This window comes from Taudactylus pleione, unplaced genomic scaffold (assembly GCF_031769625.1).
Source record: "Taudactylus pleione unplaced genomic scaffold, aTauple2 ptg001123l, whole genome shotgun sequence".
NCBI classification, from domain to species: domain Eukaryota; kingdom Metazoa; phylum Chordata; class Amphibia; order Anura; family Myobatrachidae; genus Taudactylus; species Taudactylus pleione.
The window spans coordinates 3,300,830-3,324,399 of NW_028285524.1; the positions used below are offsets into that span (position 1 = coordinate 3,300,830).

The 23,570-nt window shown below is 43.0% G+C and overlaps 1 protein-coding gene across 5 annotated transcripts in view; it reads right to left on the minus strand.

Moving 5' to 3' along the window:
• COP1 (COP1 E3 ubiquitin ligase) overlaps positions 1 to 23,570 on the minus strand; it is a 177,065-nt gene that overhangs the window by 44,280 nt on the left and 109,215 nt on the right. For all 5 annotated transcript variants that reach the window (XM_088461879.1, XM_088461878.1, XM_088461877.1 and 2 more), the window contains one exon: positions 14,180 to 14,296. In XM_088461879.1, coding sequence (XP_088318005.1) covers positions 14,180 to 14,296 — 117 coding nt within the window. The remainder of the gene's footprint in view (positions 1 to 14,179; positions 14,297 to 23,570) is intronic.

Genomic DNA, 23,570 nt, shown 5'->3' on the forward strand with positions numbered 1-23,570 from the left:
TGATGGAAGACTTAGTGTCTACCTCCTGGACTGAGGCATCTGAGGCTGAGTCATCCTGTACCTCACCATCATCCGAGAACCCCTCAGAATCCGAAAGATGCGCAGCCTGTGCCATGACTGAGCGTTTAGATGCCCTGGAGGGCACGTCACTGCGCAACATCGACTGAAAAGCCGAAGATGCTGCCGCCAAATCTTGGACAGTGTGGGAAAGCGCATCCACCCAGGGTGGAGGAGCTGTCACAGGAGCCTGAAACGGCACCACAGCCGGCTGTGCCACAGGGGTGGACTGAATATACATTGGCAACCCCGCATAGGGACCAACAGGCTGAGACCCCGGGGGAGTCTGCAATAATTGTGGGACACCCGGGGAATGGGGGATGGCAGGCTGGGGCAACGCCCTAGTAGGGGCGGCAGTCGGGACCGACAGACGGTCCGCGATGGACACCAGCACCTGGGAAAACATCGCCCATGGTGGCTCCTGCGAAATGGGAGGTTTAGACGTACCAGGGACCGCCTGGCACCGTCCGCACAGGCCGTCCTGTGACAAATCCTCCCTATCCACTCCTGCAGAACAGCGCCTGCAGGAGAACAATGCTGGAGCCCCGGAGTGCTCAATCTCCTCCTCACACATGACTTAGGAAGAAAACGTGCGCACTCACCAGTGTGCTGAACAGCAGCCCACAATATGGCACCGTGTAGCACACAACTGTATGTGACGGACCTCACAAATACGTGATCTATATAGGTGAGGTCAGTAGAAACACCCTTCCCCCGCACACCTGTAGGGCTTGTAGGAGAAGGAAAGGGATAGGTACAGGCTGACAGTAAGTAGAAAAAAGACACAGACAGGCAGCACTAGCAAAAGTCACATACCATGCAGGAAGATATACTCACTGCACCTTTCCACTACAATCAACCTGCCCAGATTCAGTGTCTGGGAGGGCTATAGTGCTGTGTACACTGTCCTTCTGCAGGGGAGAGGTACACAGGGGGACCGGTCCGCGTGCTCCCTGAGAGTATCCACGCTGCCACAGAGAAAATGGCCGCTGGAGACCTCAGAGGAGGAGTGGCCGTGTAGCTGCAGCTCAGCGACGCCAGACTACGAGCTGAAAGGCGCGCTGAGCTGAGGGGAGGAGCCGCTAGACAGGGAAGGCTTCCTCCCCTGGCTAGCATATTTAACCCCCGGGTTGCCGGCATCCCGCTTGCCGCTTAATTTACCCTGGTGGTCTAGTGGGGTATGCCTCCGATGGAGGGGGGGCCCGCCGCCACCGCTAGCGCCCCCGGTCTGTCCCCTAGACCGGGGGCATGGGACTGCATTTGAAAGGAACCCTCGGAACCGCCGCTAATCAGCGGTGCGCGGCTTACCTGATCTCCCCGGCGTCTCCCGGCAGCAGTCCCGGGGGAAACCAGAGTCCGGCTAGTACAGACTCTGGCTTCCCCCGCCGCGATCCCCAGTTCAGTGCTGGCGTCGCGGCGCCAGCAGGGAGAAGGAGCGGCAGCGTGGGCGTCTGTACAGACAGCCCAGCGCTGCCGCTCTGTAGAAAAACTGTAGTAAAAAATAAATAAATAAATTTAACTAAGTTAAATAAAAAATTTAAAGCTTTAGGGGGCTGCTCCAGCAGCCCACCCCGCAGGGTGACCCGACTCCGGCCGGGCACCATCTAAAACTGAGGTGCCTGTGGCTCGGGGGCGGGGTATAGGGGAGGTTGGACCCAAGTGCATCCTGGGAGCAGCTGAAAGCTTTAACTCCGTAGTGCCCGAGGATCCAGGATCCAGCTATACCCCAAGGTCACCCTGTGGACCCCTATGGACCCTGAAGTAGAAATTGCGATTTATGCAGAATTACGCAGGTGTCAGACAGATCTTTTGCACAAAGGATAGAGTTTGGGGCATGTGGCCACTGGTAATAATGATTGGCATCAAACCGGCTTACAGATAGAGGCAGTACAATGCGTAGAGATGCCTACCACTCAGCATAGGGTGAGTATGAGCATTTAGTTGCATGCACGCAATGCGGGTGCAATTACAGCCATCTGCATCTGCTCCCAAGAGACCAGTTTTGAGAGAAAATTATGGGTATAATAACATAACGCAGGACGTGAGCCCGGCAGATGTATTACTGACGCCGGAAGACAGAAGAGTGGAGATCCCGACAAGGTAAGTAACTATACTATCCCTAACCACCTCCTCTCCCTAACCCTCCCTTAGGGGTGCCTAACCCTGACCGCCCCCCCAGGTGTGCCGAAACCTAAACCCCCTTCCCCCCCTCCCCGCACCCTAGCCTAACCCTCCTGGAGGAGTGCCTAGCCCTAAGTTCCTCCAGGAGCATCTAGACCTAACCCCCCCCCTCCCCCACGGCTGTCCACTCCCCATGCCCGGCTTACCTTAGTTCGGTTTGCCAGGTGTTTTGATTTTGAGGGTGGATAATGATAAGCGATGGGATTTCGACGCCTATCATTAGTCCCATGCCGAGATTTGACAGTCGGGAAGCTGGCGGTCGGCATTTCGACCGCGGCTTCCTGACCGCATACCTAATGAACAGGGATATAAATGAAAAAAAAGGGACTGAATATTATCCATTCATCTCTCAAAATGCACATCAGACAAATACAAGTATTAGTGTGCCTTTAACAGTAATACACGACACAGCTTTTGCAGTTTATAAAAATACTGCAAGACTAACTTGTCATTTCAGTATTACCTGTAAAATGAAAGGTTCATACAATGTTTGAACAATCGTAAACCAGAAATCTTGCAGGATTCTTCCTTTTAAACTGTCCGTTAGTGGCCACATTCATGTCTATTATTTGTTGACAACAGGGTGGCAAGATGGACTTAAATTTTGCTCTTTGCTTCCAGCAGCATGACAACTAGGGACCACCTCTGACGAGATGACAATGTAAACTCGCACAACAGCACAGTTCTGCCAAAGCTGCTGAAATGGTTAAATTGTCCACACCGAAACCCGCTGAGTGCGCGCAGGAGCGATCACTACTCAACATTCCAAATACATATTGATTCCTCCCCATCACAGCGTTGTGAGAGCCACAATAAAATGGCAAGATTAAAGCCAGCAGCAGAGTCTTTCAACAGGGAATGATGTCTAACCTCTCATACTGACTAAGCCATTAGTGGAGATGGGAATAAATGTGAGAAAGTTTAAGGTGCACTTATATCATATGAAAGCATGACATAAACCAAACAAGACACGGACAGATTATTAAAAAAAAAAAAAAAAGACTGCAAATAAATGAAATAAGAGAAACACTTTAGAAAATAAACCGCTTTAAAAAAATAAAACGGTCCTTCACTCCCAAAACCTCAATAACTGGCTTCAAACGTGTGCAATCCTCTGAAATAGCTGCAGCTGACCCATTCTTCTTGTAACCTTGATATCCCCATGGATATGAAGCGAGTCCCTGCCTCCTGGCGCCCCAGCTTGGACACGATGTGCCTACACGTGCTGGCTGGGCACTCGATCGTTCTCTATCCCTTTCGGCGTAGTCCCTTGGCAAGCTAGAATTAGTCGCTTAATTATGAATTGATTGCTCCAACGCAGTGTGTTCCGAGCATGAGTTTCATTTCTCTTGCCCCAGCTTTTCCCCACCCACATCAATTCCAGTGAGCTGAACGCAGATTGTAAGCATTAATGGGAAAAAGCAATGGAACAGCTGGTCTAGCTTTAAAGAGAGACCACCGATTCTAGAACATATGGACCTACTCGCAAGAAGATTAAAGGAATGGAAGAAAGATGCCATCTGGGTTGCAAGCGAAGTAGGAGAAGACAATTCAGAAATAGGTACAAATTAGTACAGATATATAAACATTCTGAAAGTGAAATAATTACCCCACAACACTAACACATCAGATGAATTATGAATGTTCTAATATTGGTTGCACATCAAATGGAAAGTTCTACTTAACCATGTAGAAACATTTGTATACAGGAAAAAACAATTACTACCCTTATCTCTGAACTGAATGATTAATATTGGGAAAAGTACCTGTGTATGGTTAAATCACAACTACGGAGATAGCTGGCTTTCCGAAAAGCAACAAAAGCGGATTTTGTGATGGGTCTGGTATGTCGACATGGACGTTATGTAGATACAGAAATGTCGCCATGTTCATTATGTTGACATCGTTCATGTCGACAGTCAAAATGCCAACATAACATTCGCTATTTAGCCTAAACCTAACAGACCGTGTCGACATTTAGACTGTCAACACAATGTCGACATATATTAACATGTCGTAATTTATGTACGTCATACGCAACGATTTCTAAAACTCATCGTGTATGATGATGGTGCGCCAGCCAATCAGCTCTTGTCATCTGTTTAAAAAAAAAAAAAAAAAACAGCTGGGTGCCTACTGGCTGGAGCTCCATTTATCATACGCATCACATATGATAAAACTTGTTGATAAATGGGACCCTAAGTCTGACTCAGTAATTGTGTAACGGGAGAGACATTATCTCCATCATACTGAACAGAGTTCATAAAAACTATTAACACTCTCCTGAACAAGGCCCTCTATATCCTTTATTTTCACATCTGCTTTATGCATGCCCTGCTTGTCTCAATGTCTGATGTTGCAAGGCACCACAGTGCTCCGTGCATTATGCATGATCAGCCATAATATTAACATTAGACGCTAATACAAGAAATAAGGTTTGAATCATTAAGACTTAATAAGTTGTGAGACAACAAACTTTTTGATCCAGATTGGAAAAGTTCAGCACAGCTGATCTAATATGCATCAGGAGCAGAACAGGCAAGACCAATAGAAACCAGAAGGCTTGCATGCAGAAAAAAAAACCAGCTCATCGTGAAGCCTTACATGTTTGAAAGCAAAAGGAATGCCACATAGAGCCAAGAGACAACTCTCAGTGGTGTCAGACATTCCCGGAGGCACAGTAGACAAGCTAAAATGACAGCCTGACGTGCACCAGTACACTAACTCAATAATAATAATAAAACTATAAAAAATATCATGCATTATAGTAAATAAACTCAGGACATCTGTTGCACTTAATTCAGCATTTCAAGTGCATCTAAATAAGCTAAAAGGTGCAATTTCAATATTCATATTTACAGATACTAAGTGGACAGCTCAGCCTCTTTACCCGAGGTGTGGGTGGATTTGGTTTTATCTGAATTACAGTGTATAAAGCAGCGATGTTCGTGTTGGAACTCGCAAATAACGAGGAACTGTGCAATAACGCTTACAAGTTTAAATGTTTTGATCAAAACATGAGCAAGGACAACATTGCTGTGTGACTGGATCTCACAGCCCACTAAGGACTTCTGCAATCTGACTGGATCAATTTGCAATGTGCAGCACTTATCCTCATGTATCAATTTCCTATAGATTGTCAGCTTGCGAGCAGCGCTCTCGTACCTCTGTCTGTTTGTTATTTGTTTGTAGACATTGCAGGGTATTTATACTATAATACAGCTGGTATGCTGGACAGTACAGAATAAACCAAGAGTGGACTTATTCTTCGTTTTATATTTTGTTATAATTAAACTTAAATTAAAGGTATGTAGTCTACTGCTGTTGTAAAAGAAAAGTTATGATTATGCTCAAGCTTTTATTTTTATTTTCTCTGCCGCTAGTTTGCCTGGCAAATACAATATATTAAGGTGGTCATGATCCACCACAAAGATATGAGTAAGTTAGGAGTTGTGTTAGATATTGCAGCATGTGAAATCGCTGCAAGTAAACAAAAGATTAAAGTATCATGGGGGGGAATTCAGTTCAGTGCGATGTTAAATAGCCGCGGGAGGGAGCTCCCGAAGCTATTCAATACACAGAGTTGGAGTTGTGCACCTGAGATTTGTCTGTTTCTGTGCCTGCAATTAGTCTCATCAGGTAGCACCTCCCATCATATATATAGTCAGGTTGTGCAGTCCAGAAATCTTTCCCATATGCTCCATTTTAATGTGCTTTATTGCACTTCTGAGGGAAAAGAGATGCCCTCATTCTGGATTAGCACCCTTCCTTATTGTTTAAAAGCATGGAGTATGGTAATGTATATGCACACTGTATTAGGCACAATTCTAGATGTATTATATACTGTAGTGCAACTTTGGTTCATTTTTGGGGTGTGGGTCCCCCTGGATTGCGTTGGTTAATCTGTCTCAGGGCACCGCATTATAACACATTTTCCTTTATAACACATTTTAACCCTTCACTGTGTGTGTTTAATATATATGTACTACACTTTTTATTTTCATTCTTTATATGCAGCTACTCCTAACTATCTCTTTACACTGCACTTTTCTTACTATGCTGGTGCCCTGGGGCGGCTTGGCTGGGCCAGTTTTGGGGGGTCCTGCGCTCTGGATTTGAACCCTAGTATGTTAGGGACCTACCCGAAAGAGGTTACCTGGATATGGTGGGTAGGCCCATAACCTTGGCCATGATTATGCTAAAAACCTCTATTGATTGCAAAATTTTATTGCATTTATATATATTAATAATAATTTGGAGTTGTGCACCTGAGATTTGTCTGTTTCTGTGCCTGCAATTAGTCTCATCTGGTAGCACAATATATATATATATAGTCATGTTGTGCAGTCCAGAAATCTTTCCCAAATACACCAAGCTGTTTGGGCGGGCAAAGGATATCTTCGCGCACCCCCCTGGGGATGAGAGGAAAAATCAGACAAAAGTGCCGGACGCGCAGCTGTTTGCCAACTTACACGCTCACAGCCGCACACCCGGCAGAGAATGCCGGTTACCGCGCCTTGACACCCTTGTTAAGTGTGAGAACCGGCTTCCTCCTACATAACAGAGCACTGAATTGAATAGCTCCGGGAGCTCCCTCCCGACACTATTCAATTCACGTTGAATTGAATCCCCCCCCCAATGTAAGCTTCAGAAGCCAGTAGTTTTGTTACCTTTCTGTAACAGTTTATGAAGAGGTGCATGGCTAATCAACCATGGGAAATACAATACTTTTCACAACCCATGTTTCAGGATACCTCTGTGTATACTGTTTGTAACCAATGGATATAATGTATCTCACCAAGGACTCCAAATAACTAAGTCAGGTTTCCTATGCTTAAATGTGAAAATATATGCACTGTAGTGGACTTCTTATCAAATTCCTATAAAGTTTGAGAAAAAAAGTTTGAGTATTTATAGAACTCAAAAGGGCAGATTAATAGCGTGCCTCTACCCTGATGTCACAGTGAGGAGGGAGGGTTTGGGTGAAACAAACAAAAAAAATAACGGTTTGAAAAGCTCTGGAATGACAACTCTTAAGTACCAGTCTTTTTACTGACTAAATGTTTAATAGTGAGCGTGACACCATTTTTGGGGTATTTTACTTATTTTTTGATGACAGTGTGTAGTGGCTTTTCTGTACCTCTGTACTAAGAGGGCCAAACCTCTGCTCAACATTTATAGCAATATAACCAAACCTTACTGTTACTCCTCGGGAAGAGGAAAACATGCATAGTTATACTGCTGCCGATCCATTGCAGTTTTGTCCAGTTATTTTGCATATGATGCTTCTATATAAATTCAACACTTAAGTCTTCCCAGTGATACCACACAAGTTACTAAGTGACTTGATGCGAAGGTTACTTTTGGTTACTTTGGAAGACTTCAGTGATTTTCAATATAGAGACAGACATAAAAGTATCTTATCCCGTTGCTGAACAATGTAATATATAATATTACATGGCTGTGTGCACTCAGAAATTGGAATTAATGCTAGCCTAAGTAGTAATTTGTTCAAAGGGCATACAGATGACACTGATGTTTAAGATACACAGTTTTAGCTAAAAAAAAAAAAAAAGAAAGACAAGTAATTATAATACGGCAGTAGTAGTGAGAAGTAATTTAAATGTCCGGAGTTCACTGTTGTGGAAGCAAAAAAAGAACCTTGGCTAAAAACCGCTCTCAATGTAAGGTTCTAAAGGCCGTGTTCTACAAGCCTGTGCTAGTAAGGGAGTCGCAGAGGGCGGCCTGGACAGGAGAGCACATGCAGTGATGGTGTTGAACACTGTGTCCTGCCCTCTCTATATAACCTTCTTTTTGACAGGCCCTAGTGATGGCTTGAGGTTATAGATGACATTCAGACGGCTCTAGATAATGGGCTTGACACGAAGTGCTGGGGGGGTGGGGGGGGGCACGTGCCCTTTCCTTTTTTTAATTGTATTGTCAAATGCTTTTGACACAGCAGGCGATAAAAATGCCAATGAAAGAGCGACGCACACACTGGGGAAGAGCGGGAGAAAGAATAAATAAAAGCGCTGCCTTGCTATGGATAGTCAGGGAGCCGGATGCATTTCTGAGTGCAAAGGAGATGCTAATCTTCATTTCTTTTTTTTTTTTTAGGTCTTTAGTGCAGCACGATATACCTAACCGCGTTATTGTCACACATGTTACTCTCAAACAATGTGATTAGGAGAATATTTACTTATCGTTACACTGACAGCGCTGAGATAACTGCAAAAACATACAAATACATAAAATAGTGCATTATCCTAAAATATATATAAAATTGTAAAAACACAGAGTTCATGAAATGAGAAAAACATATTGTAGATTAGATTTTTAGATTTAAGATTTCCACGCCACCTTTTACGATAAAGGATAAAATACCCTTAGCTTGAAGTTTAAAAAGTTTGGCCATATTAGCATATCTTTATGGTCCTACTATCCATATCATGGAGGAAATGTTCCCACATATACCATAAACAAAGTAAGAAAGATCTAGTGCAACATTGTATCACACTTACAAACAGTAAAAGTATTAAAAGCATATAGGCAGATCATGCTCCTCCCAAACTTGCAGCTATTCAGGAGACATCAATATGCACAGAGCCACAATGGTATTTTAGTCCTCCCTGCTACAATGGAATGACGTCAAAAGAACGACAATCCCAGATAGTGCAAGAAACAAAATCGCCGCTGCCTGCCTGCACACTTTTCAACTGTATGGCGTAATGAGGCTGGGTGTATGAGGCACATCTGTACTACTGTTCTCTCGGCACAAGTCGTGTCACACGGGACCTGGCGGCTCACTCACGCCTTGTGAAAAAGATGACGTAATCGAAAAGTGTCAAGTCATGCAGCAGGGATCCCGTTTGTTGCACAATCATGGATTGCAGTTCTTTCGGCGGTATTACATCGCAGCGGGGAGGACTAAAACACCATCTGGCTTTTTACATATTGATGTGCCCTAAATTGCTGTAATTCTGGTAGGAGCAAAGTCTAGGTGCATTAAAAATTATTACTGATAATCAGTGCAGTAGCGAGCAAAGCCATCTTACAAGCCTGGATAAGTGTCTCCTCTCCTACTTTGAAATTATTTAAGGAGAAGCTCTTTCATGTGTTTAACATGGAATGGATGGAAACCACATTAGAAAAGGAAGTCCGGGTCCCTACAAATTTTGACACATGGGAGAGATATATTTAAATCTTGCCTGTTGATATTCGGAAACATATCCATGCGTCACTTAGGAATACTCAATGGTATAACCTCCGTGAAATATCTAATGATCCACCAATAATTTTGGAATTTTTATAAGAGTCTATAGAGGGATGTGTCTGTACACTTCTATATATGTTATGTATTTGTGGATATCAAAGTATCGAAATAAGGGTATATATTTATATCAATTTATTATTTTATTTTTGGGTAGGGCCTGCAGGGTTCTCTGCCTCGCCTCATGACTCCTATCTCCCACTTTCGGTAGAATTGAAATGAGAACATCACTGGGACCTTTATTAATGTGTGGTAGAATTAGTCAGTTATAATATTAGCTGAACATATGTATTACTGTGATGATTTTGAACTATTTCTTCTATTATTTTCTTTTCAGCTATTGAACTGAAATGTAACAATTATCTTTGTTCTGTATATTATATAGTGTTTCAATAAAAAATTGATTTAAAATAAATAAAATACTTTTATTATTTGTAAGTGTGATACTTGTACATGAAACGTCATTAGTCACATACAATGTTGCACTAGATGATCTTTAGTCAGTTGTATGGCATATGTGGGAGATATCTTTCATAATATGGAAGGAGGGCCACTAATACATGCTGATACGCCCAAAAGTTTTTAATTTCAAGTAAGGGTATTTTATCCGGAATTGGTATGAAATACCGCCGGCCATGCAATTCCCGTCAGCGGCAGCCCGACAGGAGCAGAGTGCGACGCAGCGGAAGCCCGACAGCGCTGGAAATCCCGATCGTGGCTAGGTAAGTATCTGCTAACCTAACCCCCCCTAACCCTCCTTAGGGGTGCCTAACCCTAACTCCCCCCCCCCCCCCCCCAAGTGCCTAACCCTAACCACCCCCTTCCCCACTGCCTAAACCTAAGTCCCCCGGGGGGTGCCTAACCCTGTCCCCCCCGGGGGTGCCTAACCCTAACCCTCCCTCCCCCTAGCCTAACCCTAACCCTCCCGGGGGGGTGCCTAACCCTAAGTCCCCCCCGGGAGCCCTAAACCTAAGCCTCCCCCCCCCCCCGCGGCTGTCTGCTCGCGGCGCCCGGCATCACTACGAACGACCGGCGTCGGGGAAATGCGGGCGTCTACATTTAGACGCCTGGCATTTCACCCTTGCTGGGATAAGACAGTCGGGAAGCCGGCTGCCGGTATTTAGGCAGTCGGCTTCCCGATTGCCTCCCTTTTATCCTCATCTAACAAGGTGGCATGGAACTCTTACATCTAAGAACCTTATCTACACTACTTAGAATAAAGATCACTTTTCACATTTCATAAACACTGGGTTTTTGCAAATTATATATATTTATTTATTGGGATAATACACCATTGTATCTATTTGTATATGTTTTTGCAGTCAGTTGTTTTTGGAATACTGACAATACTAGATAAGTCAATACTCACCTGGTCACATTCTATCATTTGTGGGTAATCTAAGCTACCCCTTTAGAAGTGCTGATAAGAAAACCTATAACATATCACAGGCAAACACTGTATGAGTATCTGGCGCACAAATTCTTCCAACGCCTATTTATCTTGCTAACTTCAGCAGCCATGTTGCAAAATCTTTTAAACACATTTCTGGGGATTAAACTGCATGTAACTGTCATTGTTACAGTGATTACTGCAGACCTGACAGTCAATGGATTTAGTAAGGCTCAGTATCAGCAAACTATAGTGCTGCATTAGAAGATTTAACCTTACACTATTGGCAGCTGTACTAGGTGAAACAAGGTGATAACCTACTAATTCGTGACCAGATACCGACCTAAATTCTTTAGAATAATAGTCAAACTCCTAAACACAAATACTGATAGTAGTACAGGTTGAGTCTCCCATATCCAAAATGCTTGGGACCAGGAGTATTTTGGATAACTGAATAATCCGGAATATTTGCATACCATAATGAAATATCTTGGGAATAGGACCCCAATATACACACAGAATGCATTTATGTGTTATATACACCTTATACACACAGCCTGCAGGTCATTTTATACAATATATTCAATAATTTTGTGGCTCAAACAAAGTTTGTGTACAGAAATTAAATTAATTTATGTTTTACATACACCTTATACACAGCCTGAATGTAAGTTTATACAATATTTTTAATAATTTGTGCCTTAGACAACGTTTGTGTACATTGAACCATCAAAAATCAAAAGGTTTCATTATCTCAGTCATGCCAAAAAAATTCCATATTTCAGAATATTCCGTATTTCGGAATATTTGGATATGGGAGACTCAACCTGTATGAAGTTTCTGTGAATAACCATCCTTTTACCAAAGGCTCAACATGTAATCCTGGGCTGTTACGTATATATGTGCAGTCTGCTTCAGCTGACTAGGCAGGAGCAAAGCGGTGAAATCAGCTAATAGATGTAAAGCACACTCCATCCAAACTATTTGAGTAGCTGTCAAAAAAAGACAGTCACAGCAGACAGCCCTCTCCACTGCAAGAGGAAACACAAAAGACAGACAGTAACAGCTAGAGTTCCCTCTCTGAACAAGGCGGGGGCCCAATCCATATTTGACAAATTTGCACAGTACTGGTGAGACACTCTCAGCCAGTCACCTCTGTAGATTGCAGCATTTATGTACTTGCAACATAATCATAGACCACAAAAGACAAGCGCCTTTATCCATCAACTGACATAAACTTAACCATTAGGCTGTATAAACTACACCCAGAGCCTTCAATGGAAAGCAATAACCTTTCAGAAGTGACACAGCTATAAGACATTAGAAAAGGATGCTTCTAGAGGTCTAAACCAGTCACCTGTAGCTAGTGTTCATTCTAGCATCCTGCATGTAGTCAGTGAGAAGGGCATATTATAATTTTGAAGGGCAACTTTTTGGACGTGATGCATCACTAAAGCTAGCTGTAGCGATACGTCACGTATAACATTTTTCATTCGAAATTAAAATATGTCCTCACCGATTACATGCAGGGTGCTAGAATGAACACTACTGTAGCCATCAAGAAAAAACATACAGCGATCTCTGAACACAGAAAGTCTGACATCAGCTGAAATGGTAACCCATACAAAGCCACATTTGGGTCAGCAAGTCTATACAGCCCGTGTTACCAAAGCTATACTCCTTGCTAACACACATTCAAAAGCAGCCATTTTGTAGGCTGAAGACTAGATCATTGAGTCTAGACAATCACCTGCAATTGACCTCCTATATGAAGTTAACCCGACATGCACAGCAAAACACCTGTTTAAGCTCAGGAGCTTCTCAATGGTACACCCCCATCCAACATCAAGGTACCCAGCTTCACAAAACTAAAATTATTCCTCAATGTGCCAAGACAGACAAATCTTTAGGAGTTGCAGTATGAAATTATATGCAAAGGTCCAACTTACTACCCCTTTAACACTTCAACTGAATAAATGTTTCAGTGTTTCATTCAAGATGCTTTGTTTAGCTCTAGTTCCTTAAAAAACAAAGAAAACACAAACCATAAATAAAAAACATGAGTGAGGAATGTTTGGGATGGTTGAGATTACAAATTGCACATTTATGTGAAACTTTGTATTACATTGCACACAGCACTCTAATGCTGCACACACACAAAGATTTTCTGTCCAACCATCCAACTAGCTGATTGGTTGGAATGAAAATCTGGTAAGGTATGAAAGCAAATGACAATCAGCAATTTGCTCCCAAACACTGGAAAATGGACAAAAACTGTTGTTTGAACAAATTGTTTAGATCAAACATTTAACAAACTTGTCTGACGACCATTTTCATCTGTTTTCTGGCATTTAGGAGCAAATTGCTGATCATCAGTTACTCCCATACCTTACCAGATTTTCATTCCATCCAATCATCTAGTTGGATGGTTGGACAGAAAATCTTTACGTGTGTATGCAGCTTAAATCGCCAATCTATTAATCACTAGCATAAGATGTAAGTGGCAGTTTGTTTTGATAAATATCTAATTCAGCACCACTAAATACGATGTGAAATTGGAGGAGAAAAACAAATACAAAACAATTGCAAATAGTACTCTGTTGATAAAACTCTAATTAAATGCCACTAAGGGCCACCTACATGATATGATCAATGCTGATTGAAGGTATAGAGCACTAGGTCAAAATACTGTATGGCATTAGAGTAACTCAGATGGGAATTCTAGGCCAGTGCAGCTCACCTTCATTATCCCAAAAACCATTGATGCACGGATATTACCTATAAAACACTGCAGTGTGCGCCTAGAGACGTACATCTCGGACAAAGGCCTACATCATGCTCAATGGGACCAGCCCCTCAGAGAAACAATTACAGACACATTTGCCACCTTTAATAAAAACAGACGAAATGTAAAAGACTCATTTTGCTCCACAATCCTATGTGCCCCAGCGGCAAACAAGGCGCATCATCAATTTTGCCGTCTATAAATTAACTGCAGAACGTACACTGAGGGGGCAATTCAATTCTGCACTATAATCAATAGATGCCGACGTACCTTCGGTTTTGCAGGCCCGTCGTGACCACAAACAATTGAAGATTTTTCCTTGTGCCCCATAAGAGTGCAGGGAAATCAGCAACGCTGAGCTACAGTAATTCCCGGAGACGTGCGCAACTGCTCACTGGGAACACACATCGCTCGGGACTGAATTGCCCCCTAAGTGACAGAAGAATATGAACATAGGACTGAATATTAAATATGAAGTGACAGAAAAGTGACTTACCAGCACAGCCAAACGCCAGGTGATAGCGGGAAGAAGGGCTGAATTTAACACAGCATACATTGGCTTTGGCTTCAATACTAGCAACAGAATTATCCAAGTTGGTGGACCACAGCTTCACTACATGGGAAGAGAAAAACAAAGCAAGAACCATGTTATTATTTGTGTGTGTGATTTGTTTTGTCAGACTCAGAGCATTTTAGCTGGAAGGAAATACATAGCACAGAGGTAAGTGCATAGAAAGGATGCAGGCACACCAGCACCATACATTTCATTACGGTTTTTGTGTACATCACACAACGGCATCACATAGGGAACATCAGATACCCTGCAGCAATATTTCCTTGATGGAATATTCAAGTTGCATTCTGTTCGGAAAACTAACACTAAGATTAGAGAGAAAAACAAAGATAAAAGCAAAATCGTAAAATGGTCATTCATATCCACTTTCACAACAAAATCCCGGGTCCGACCCGCGATTTTGTACATAGGTCAGTCCTGGGTGAGACCCGGGTCAGACCCAGTTTACACTGCACTTTCGACCCGGATTATTACCGGGTAGGCCCCGTTCACACTGAACCAGAGTCTGTCCTCCTAAAATTGTGATGTCATAAAAAGTGGATGCTGATTGCTCCACAGCCACCAATTTTGCTCACTTTAGGCAAGACCAGGGGTCAGACCATTCACACTGTACAGTGACCCAGGTTGTTCCTGTGTCCAACCCTGCTCGCATTACCGGGTTGGATTCCCAGGTCACTGGACCGGGGTTCTTTTTCAGGGACCCCTTCACACTGAGCTGCATCCCGGGTGTGATTTGGGTATCAGTGTTTCCCAAACTTAGACCCCAAAGCACCCGAACACTCAAGGTTTTAAAGAATACACATGCGTGGACACAGATGGCTAAATCAAATTACTGGGGAACTAATTAACTTGTGCTCAAGCATAGTTATCCTTAAAACATGGATGGTTAGGGTGCCTTGAGGACGGAGGACCTGATTCAGACCCGTTCGCTAGATATGGCCGCTCGCTCCCAGCGTATGCAAATTCAGCTAAGTGACATCAAGGCAGGTGATCGCACGGCAAGGCATAAGCACGCCCACATTATGTTTATAGATGCCCACTAGTGCACGTCATCTCCAGGAAGTATATACAACCATCGGTACATCGGGAACCATCGGATCAGACCGCAGCGCTTGTGGTTGACTATTCCCTACCTCAAGCACTGTGAGCAGTTCTGTGTAAAAATCAACCAGGTGACGTGTACTATGACGCTGCCTGTTAATTATGCACACCTCTGCAACGGCGCTGAAACACTTAGGCACGCCTGCGTTCGCAACTCCACTCCCCCGTGACTACTGCCCTGCCCCTGTTACCACCAACAAACGGCCTCTCCTGTCACTCATTCCACTGGTCTGTCTCTGCTGGGCGAGCGAGCGCTACCCGATCGCTCAAACTAGTTTGCGCACTGCGATGCATACGCAAATGCATAACATCGGCCGCGTATGAGCGAGCGGCTGCTTACAAATGGGTCTGAATCAGGCCCGGAGCTCGGGAATGGAGAGAGATGGAGTAGCAGTTTTCATAAATGGTCAAACAAAACAGTTCCTTTAATTCACTCATCTATTAATACAAATTAGGGTGTCAGAAAACTGCAAAAATCCATTGGAACATACGTCCCATTGATTAATACAGAGGTTCCCAAACCCGGTCCTCAAAGCTCCCCAAAAGTTCAGGTTTTAGAGATACCCATGGTTGAGCGCAGGTGTTAAATCATATTGAGAGGTACTAATTACATCATCTGTACTAAACATGGATATCCCTAAGACCTGAACTGTTGGGTAGCCTTTAAGAAGACGTTTGGGAACCTCTGGATTAATCTTTATAAAATTTACTTAGCCCTGGAACGCTCTTTGAATATCTCAAAGACTAATTAAAACATCAATGTGATTTTTTTGCGACGGATTTCAATCAGCAATAAATTATAGAATTTGGAATAAAACTGTATAAAATTTGATGAAAAAACCAAACAAACAAAAAGACAAAAACCATAATAAATGCTTTGGTATAGCTAACTTTAAACTGTCAAGAAAACTACCAGAACACAGAGCCGGCACAGGGACCCGGGGGAAGTGGGATAGGGGTGAGAGCCGCCGGCTGCTGTTCTTATGCACTATTCACATGGACAAGGCAGCCTAGCCATGTGCGGACACTGTTTACATTCTGCCCAGTTCGGCTCCTGATTGGCCGCATGGCTGTGTGACGTAGCTATTACATAATGAGGTAGGGCGCACAACACGTGAGGCTGCTGCCATAATGGGTGCTCTTCCCACACCTACTTTCTCCAACAGGTCGATTACAGGCTTGCAACTCCCAGCCAATCAGCACCAGGTTTGCGTCTCGAAAACAACGCCACTGATTGGCGGGAGGCTGGGAGACTGTGAGGCGGAATAATAGTGCATTATCATTTGCATCTATAGGGGATCAGCTTGCAATACCCCCTGGAAACGGTCCATTTTGCTGCAGAGTCCATGGCCAAATATATCATCGCACTTACAAATTGGCAAACGTTACAACAAAAAAATCCCCAAAAACCATAAAAGGGCATGGCTTAGCCGGTTATGTTTCACACACAACTTTTATTACCTGATTCTGTCGTATTAACAAATGATCTAGCCATTACCTAGCGAAGCATTTTCCGTACGTATGCTAGTGTCGGGATTCCGTATGCCGGGATCCTGAGCACCGGCATCCTGTACCCAACCGTTCTTAAGTCATCACCGCACGTCCCCATGCAGACAGCAAGCAGGTGCCATGGGGAGTATATTGGTGTATTGAGAATCTCACAGTCAGAGCCGTGGTTTATACCATAGTTATATACAGCAAATATACAAGTGTCACATATCAAAGTTATCAGTGCAGTCTCCTGTCGCCTTAATCGCTTCGCAATGTGACACATGGGACCTGGTACACTGAGGGGGGCTGTTTGGCGAAAATTCAGCAATAGTGTATGAGGACACACCTGTATTCATGCTAAAAATAAAGGAGGACTTTGTGACTCTTCAAAGTCTCCTTTGGTAAAAGGAACCAACCCATTGCCCCCAAAAAGATGTAAAATTGAATACTTAATAACAACTTTACTTCTAGGTCTAAGTGGGAAATACTATGCACAAATAGAACAAAGTAAATATTCTGGTCATTACCTTCAGGCAAACGGAAAACGACGCTGCTTACAACAAAATATTTTTCTCTTTACTTCTAAAGCTACACACAACATTTTCAGGGGATCATGATGCAACCAAATCGCAACTGCTATGAAACTGGTAAAGGTGGTAGTGCCCAAAAAACATATCCAGACTTTCTATACTAAATAAGCTAGATGTCGGTTTAGTGCTCAATATACGCTTCTAACCACTAGCAGCAGATTGTGTAAAGACTCTGGAAAAAAAAATGAAAATGGTGGGGGCCGGGGGATTATGGACTTCGCAAAAAATGTAAGCAGTGCAAGCAGCAGTTGGACACATTGGTACGGGGGTCTACAGTTTTCAGCGGGGTTTAACGTAATCTCAACAGGCTCAGTGGACAAAGTTCTAGCAGATACTGAAACATTTTAAATGCAGCAAACAGGGACTTGGGTGGAACTATATGGTCTGAAGTCAATGAGTTAGCGGCACAAATGAAATTCGGTTGTTAATAACAGAGCGTCATTCTGATTACCTATTTATTTTATTGGACAACCCTGTGTAACATTCTGCTCAGGCAGCAATTCTGTTACTGCAGCTGCGCCAGTGAAAATGGACTCTCAGCATAACTCATTGCTCCCCACATTCTTGCTTTATCATCAGCAGAGCTTATTATTAAGCAGATTATCACCAACCTCTGACGAGAAGTCATGGCTAAACATGTACTGCTTGGAATGACAACTCTTTCATTCATATAGCGGTATGACACTCACAATTATAGCAAACCCCAGATGTAAAGCTACCCTCAGTCACTACAGTATATGTCAGGAGAGCGTTTAATATTCAGGCTGCATTCACACACCTTTACCTTTCAGATGTAATAGATGCCAAGTACTGCGCTCCATTACAGAGACGATAGAGAAGGCTAGCAGGCAGCATTGGAATAGCAGCGTTGTGCAGTGAACCTTCACATCACGCCACCGAACAATAAGAAAGTCTGATCTGACAATATACACTAGCCTATAGCTCTGTGTGTTCTTAATGAGTGAGAAACTGATGTAGTTTAATGACGCTGCATGCTTCAGGCAGCTCAAACCAAAAAGGGATATACATTTATTTAATCCCTAAACCCTCCGAAAGAAAAAACCCTCACAATACTCACTTCATATCACGCAGGACTAATACTTCATATCACGCAGGACTAATACTTCATATGACGCAGGACTAATACTTCATATGACGCAGGACTAACACTTCATAGTAACTGAAAGTGATGCAGTCAAACGCTAAATGTGCAGTTTTATATAACAGTCCTTAATGATATTACAATAGATGCTAATTGAAATATAATCTATACTAATAAGACCGTTGTGTCTGTTTTTCCCAAGTTGGTGCAAAAACTACTGAACTAATTTTCATGCAAACTAAGAAATAAAATTTATTGACATTAATCCAAGAGACCGGTGTGGAACCATGCGTGCGGCCGGTAAGGGGTGGGAGATGGGGGAGAGGTGCTTTGGGCCCATGTTCACTTGAATAGGATAGGCTGCATGGCAGTCTGTGCACAGGGCACACAGTGACATTGGTGTGAGTGGTGGGTGAATAGGATAGGCTGCATGGCAGTCTGTGCACAGGGCACACAGTGACATTGGTGTGAGTGGTGGGTGAATAGGATAGGCTGCATGGCAGTCTGTGCACAGGGCACACAGTGACATTGGTGTGAGTGGTGGGTGAATAGGATAGGTTACATAGCAGTCTGTGCACCGGGCACACAGTGACATTGGTGTGAGTGGTGGGTGAATAGGATAGGCTGCATAGCAGTCTGTGCACAGGGCACACAGTGACATTGGTGTGAGTGGTGGGTGAATAGGATAGGCTACATAGCAGTCTGTGCACAGGGCACACAGTGACATTGGTGTGAGTGGTGGGTGAATAGGAAAGGTTACATAGCAGTCTGTGCACAGGGCACACAGTGATATTGGTGTGAGTGGTGGGTGAATAGGAAAGGTTACATAGCAGTCTGTGCACAGGGCACACAGTGACATTGGTGTGTGAATAGGATAGGCTACATAGCAGTCTGCAAGGGGCACACCGTGAGTGGTGGGTGAATAGGATAGGCTACATAGCAAGGGCACACAGTGACATTGGTGTGAGTGGTGGGGACGCTGCTGCCACTAGTCTGTATAGCGCTGCAGTGGTACACTCCCGTGACAGGGCCCCTAAGCACTGCATTACAACTAGAACACCTCAAATTAAAAAACATGTTGGCAGAAGTTATTTCATCGTGGGCGATGCCGCGGGCAACAGCTAGTCATATTATAACGAATTACACCATGGTACATTTTGTGGGAAAACATGTAAAAGGCAGTAGAGGGACTGTGTGGTTAGAGTAGCCTGTAATCTTGGCCTGGTATATTACACAGTCTGCAGGTTTCCTAAAGACAGACACTAGACCATGATCAGGAATTACAATATAGACATATAGAAAAAGTACTTCATTATTTTGAGTTCCGTTGAGATACCACACAGATAAAGGCCCTGTACACTAAAGGTTAAACGTAATAGTAGCCTGCAAGTTGCAAGCAGCGGCACAAATTCAGCGGCTTAGCCGCTAGATTTAAAGCGGCAATAGTAAATCTAGAGGCTAGGTTGCTGAAATCTCTCGGCTGCATGTAACATGCAGGCTATTTCTTTCACCTTTACAACTTAGGCGCAGCTTATAAATTGTGCATAAGTAAAAGATGGAAATCAGCCCTCAGAGAGAAACTGGATGAGGTAGTCTCTTCAGGAATTTAGATAACGCTCTCATAAACGAGCTCCCGGACGGCTGTGTTCAGCTTCACTGGAACGCGTCAACAGCCGCCAAGGAGTGAATAGAGCGATAACTCTGAAGTGACAGGTCCTGTTTAAGGCCTCTTATCATAGTGGTATGTCATCAACGGATATATAGAAACACACTGCTGACAGTGACATGTACAGACATATAGAAAGCTATTAGGATGATGCTGGTTCCCTATTGCAGTGAAGTCTGCCCTCGACATCATCTGTTCGTGTACAATTATTAATCACACTTGCTAAGTGTACTACACTGCTTGTTGTAGCTTTTAGTGGTTTAAGCTGCAGGCAATTCTTCAACTTGGACATACCGTAGAATGAGCCACAAGCCACACAGAATGAGACATGGCCAAGCCAGCACCATAGCCAGGTAACAAACTACATATGGCAAATACCGCATGAAGGACAAATACTCATCTCTCTCTACCAAAACATCCAAGCATCTAAACCACTAAGCTGACACCATGTGCAAAAGTAGTGCCAGAAAGGAAATACACAAACTGTGGTTCTGGTCAACCAGCGTAGGGTTGGACACATCCTCTTCTCTTACCCAATTCCTGTAGGTTGTGACCTATGAGCAACACCGCTGGCCGAGGCTAAAATGCTTTTCAGTAATAATGCGTTACATGCACATTAACATACGAGGGGTGAAGTTCATGGCCTAAGGTACAATGAAATGTGCTAAACTGTTATTTTCACATTGGGTTGAACATTTTAGGATTACATAACAAGTTTCAAGTTAATAACGGTTTTTATTTTACAGACATGGACAGGATGACAGATTTAAAAAAAAAAAAAAAAATGGAAGTAATTGCTCATCACACAGTCATCTGCTACCTCGTCATAAAGGGTTTAACACCCAGAGATATCCATGTGGACATGTTTATGACACCAGGGGACGCAAAGAAGGCAAAGTCAGTGCTGTCTGCTGGAAAGGTGATGCAGAATGAGTACTGCTGCTGGACTATCTTGAAAAGGGTAAAACCAGGACATACTCCGCTGATCTTTTGAAGCAGCTACGACAAAACGTCAAGAAGAATCGACATGGGAAGCTGACAAGAGGGGTAAGAGGTAATACATCATGTCTTTCAAAAGTTCCAAGTACAGAGCGAAACTAGTCGACAGAAGGGTTAATACTACCCAAAGGCTGCTCCTGGAAGTCCTGATATACCCGTCCTGCCGCAGCATATTGTCAGCCTGTAACACTGAACTGAGAGAATACCACCACCTAAAGCTAGAGCGACAAGGAAGGAAAGAGCCGGTGATAATTGGTGCTTTATACACCACAGCGACCGGTGGGAATACACGCGCCGGGGTCTGTCCTAAAGTCAGAGGAAAGACACTAAGCAGCAGAGTGCTGCTGTCCTCACCCACAAGCCTGCACGGCAGAACCAGTGCGGCGTGTATATAAAGACTTAGAGTTAACAATCCTATATCATGCCGGCAACGGACCAGCACATGGCACCCTTTGCAGCCCAACTAGACCCTGAATTCGCCAAACTTTGCTCCCTGCCCTATGGGGCTGCAATCAAAATTTGGCAAATCCGGGCTGCCGTAAAGTGCGGCCACTTCCGCGATGACTTGCACTGGCGAGATCATCACACGGAATACGATTGACCCCTAAGAACTTTGTGATCTGAACCCATGTATACAGGCTGATTAAGGAAACAAAGCAACTAACACCTGGAGACTAATTAGTCTCACTGATTTGTGACATGACAGACTTTGACTTTTATGGGTAACTATTTACTAATACTACTAAACTGAATATTGCAGCCAAAGTGGTATTATTGCAAGCTATTTTCATGTAAAAAAAAAAAATTATATTATAATAAATATATATGATGTGTTTTAGATATGTTAAGTGTCTGTCTAGTAAAAATGTATTTTTATTGAGAGATGCCTTGTCGAATTGAATTTGAGTCAAGTAAAACTGGACACAGTATAAAATCCACGTATAGATGCAATCCATTTTTTTTAACGTTTTTTCCATCCTAGATCAGATTTAAAAAAAAAAAAAGGTTTGGTACGGATTGGTTAACACTTATGCTGTCGACAGTCAAATGTTAGCAGCATGTTGACAGCGTAATGTCGATGGGATAAAGCCAATGTGGTAGCCATGTTAAAGCATCTTAATCAGCATTATAACTTTGAAGTTAAAAAGCATAAGTGTTGACTATTTAACTACCTCCCGAATGTACAAGTACATACCTCCAAATGTTTGTGTACCGAGTTTATAATGTTAAAATGAAGGCTGTAATATCTCAAATACAATAAGTCATTAGTGCTTACTTGTAGGCAATAAAAACAAACAGTTAAGACTACACGATACTATGATTAAATCTCCCACAATCAAATGGACAACTCATTTTATAATATTTATGCACTGTGGGAAGTATGAGACATTGTGATTATGAAGTATGTATAAATTATTCCGCTGAGAAAGCAGGCAGTTTTGTTTGTACATTTTCCTACTCCACAAGTCTATTTGAGTATATATAATAAATGTGTAAGTATTTCATTTACACCATTAGCGTTCCAGATATATTCTTGGTGCTGTTGGTGGAACAACAAGATGAGGCAGGAACAAATGTTTATTCTATTACTTGGAAGGAGTATGAAAAATTGCCGGTATAAGAAAGTATATATACAGTTTCTCTAACATTGTGCATTTATCTTTTGGGGAAATAAAAAACACACAACAGTGAGCGGCTGATAATTAATCAGCAAATGAATCTCAGCAGGAATAGATCCACGACTCCAGAACCTAAATTAGCCTGAATAGCTGGGCATCCCATTTCATTGCCGCTTGTAAATGTGATTCAGTATATGGCATTAATTTGCCTTTCCCACCTAGATGTCATGGTGTATCTCATGAAGAGAACTGTAAGGTGCTGCTGAAATTCCAGAAGCCATCCACAGATCTGTAATGCAGCGTTAATGAATCAAAGGCGCAATGGGATCGGCGTGTATCGTAGCAGGAGCGAGGTTATCATCCACTGGGAATGTTTACAAAGGGAATAATACAAATAAATTATCACTGTTACACATGTTCACAGGTTAAAAGGGCTGAAAGACACTATGAAGTTCCATCCATACCCGTTAATATCGTCTCAGTCTATATCCTAGCCCAGGCTAATTATACGGAGCATATGCACAGCTACAGCCATTCATTTAGAGAGAAACTGTGTGATAATCAAATTAGTGCTATCTTTGGAGCTATGCAAACTATTTTCTGTAATACACTCTGCTCCATCTGCATGATTACTTCTCATCCAAGTTATTCATTCATAACACACAGCTTCCCACCAATTACAAACATCAACTAACATTTTCACCAATGGACGCATGTTGTTGCAAACCTGAAAGAATGGTGTCTG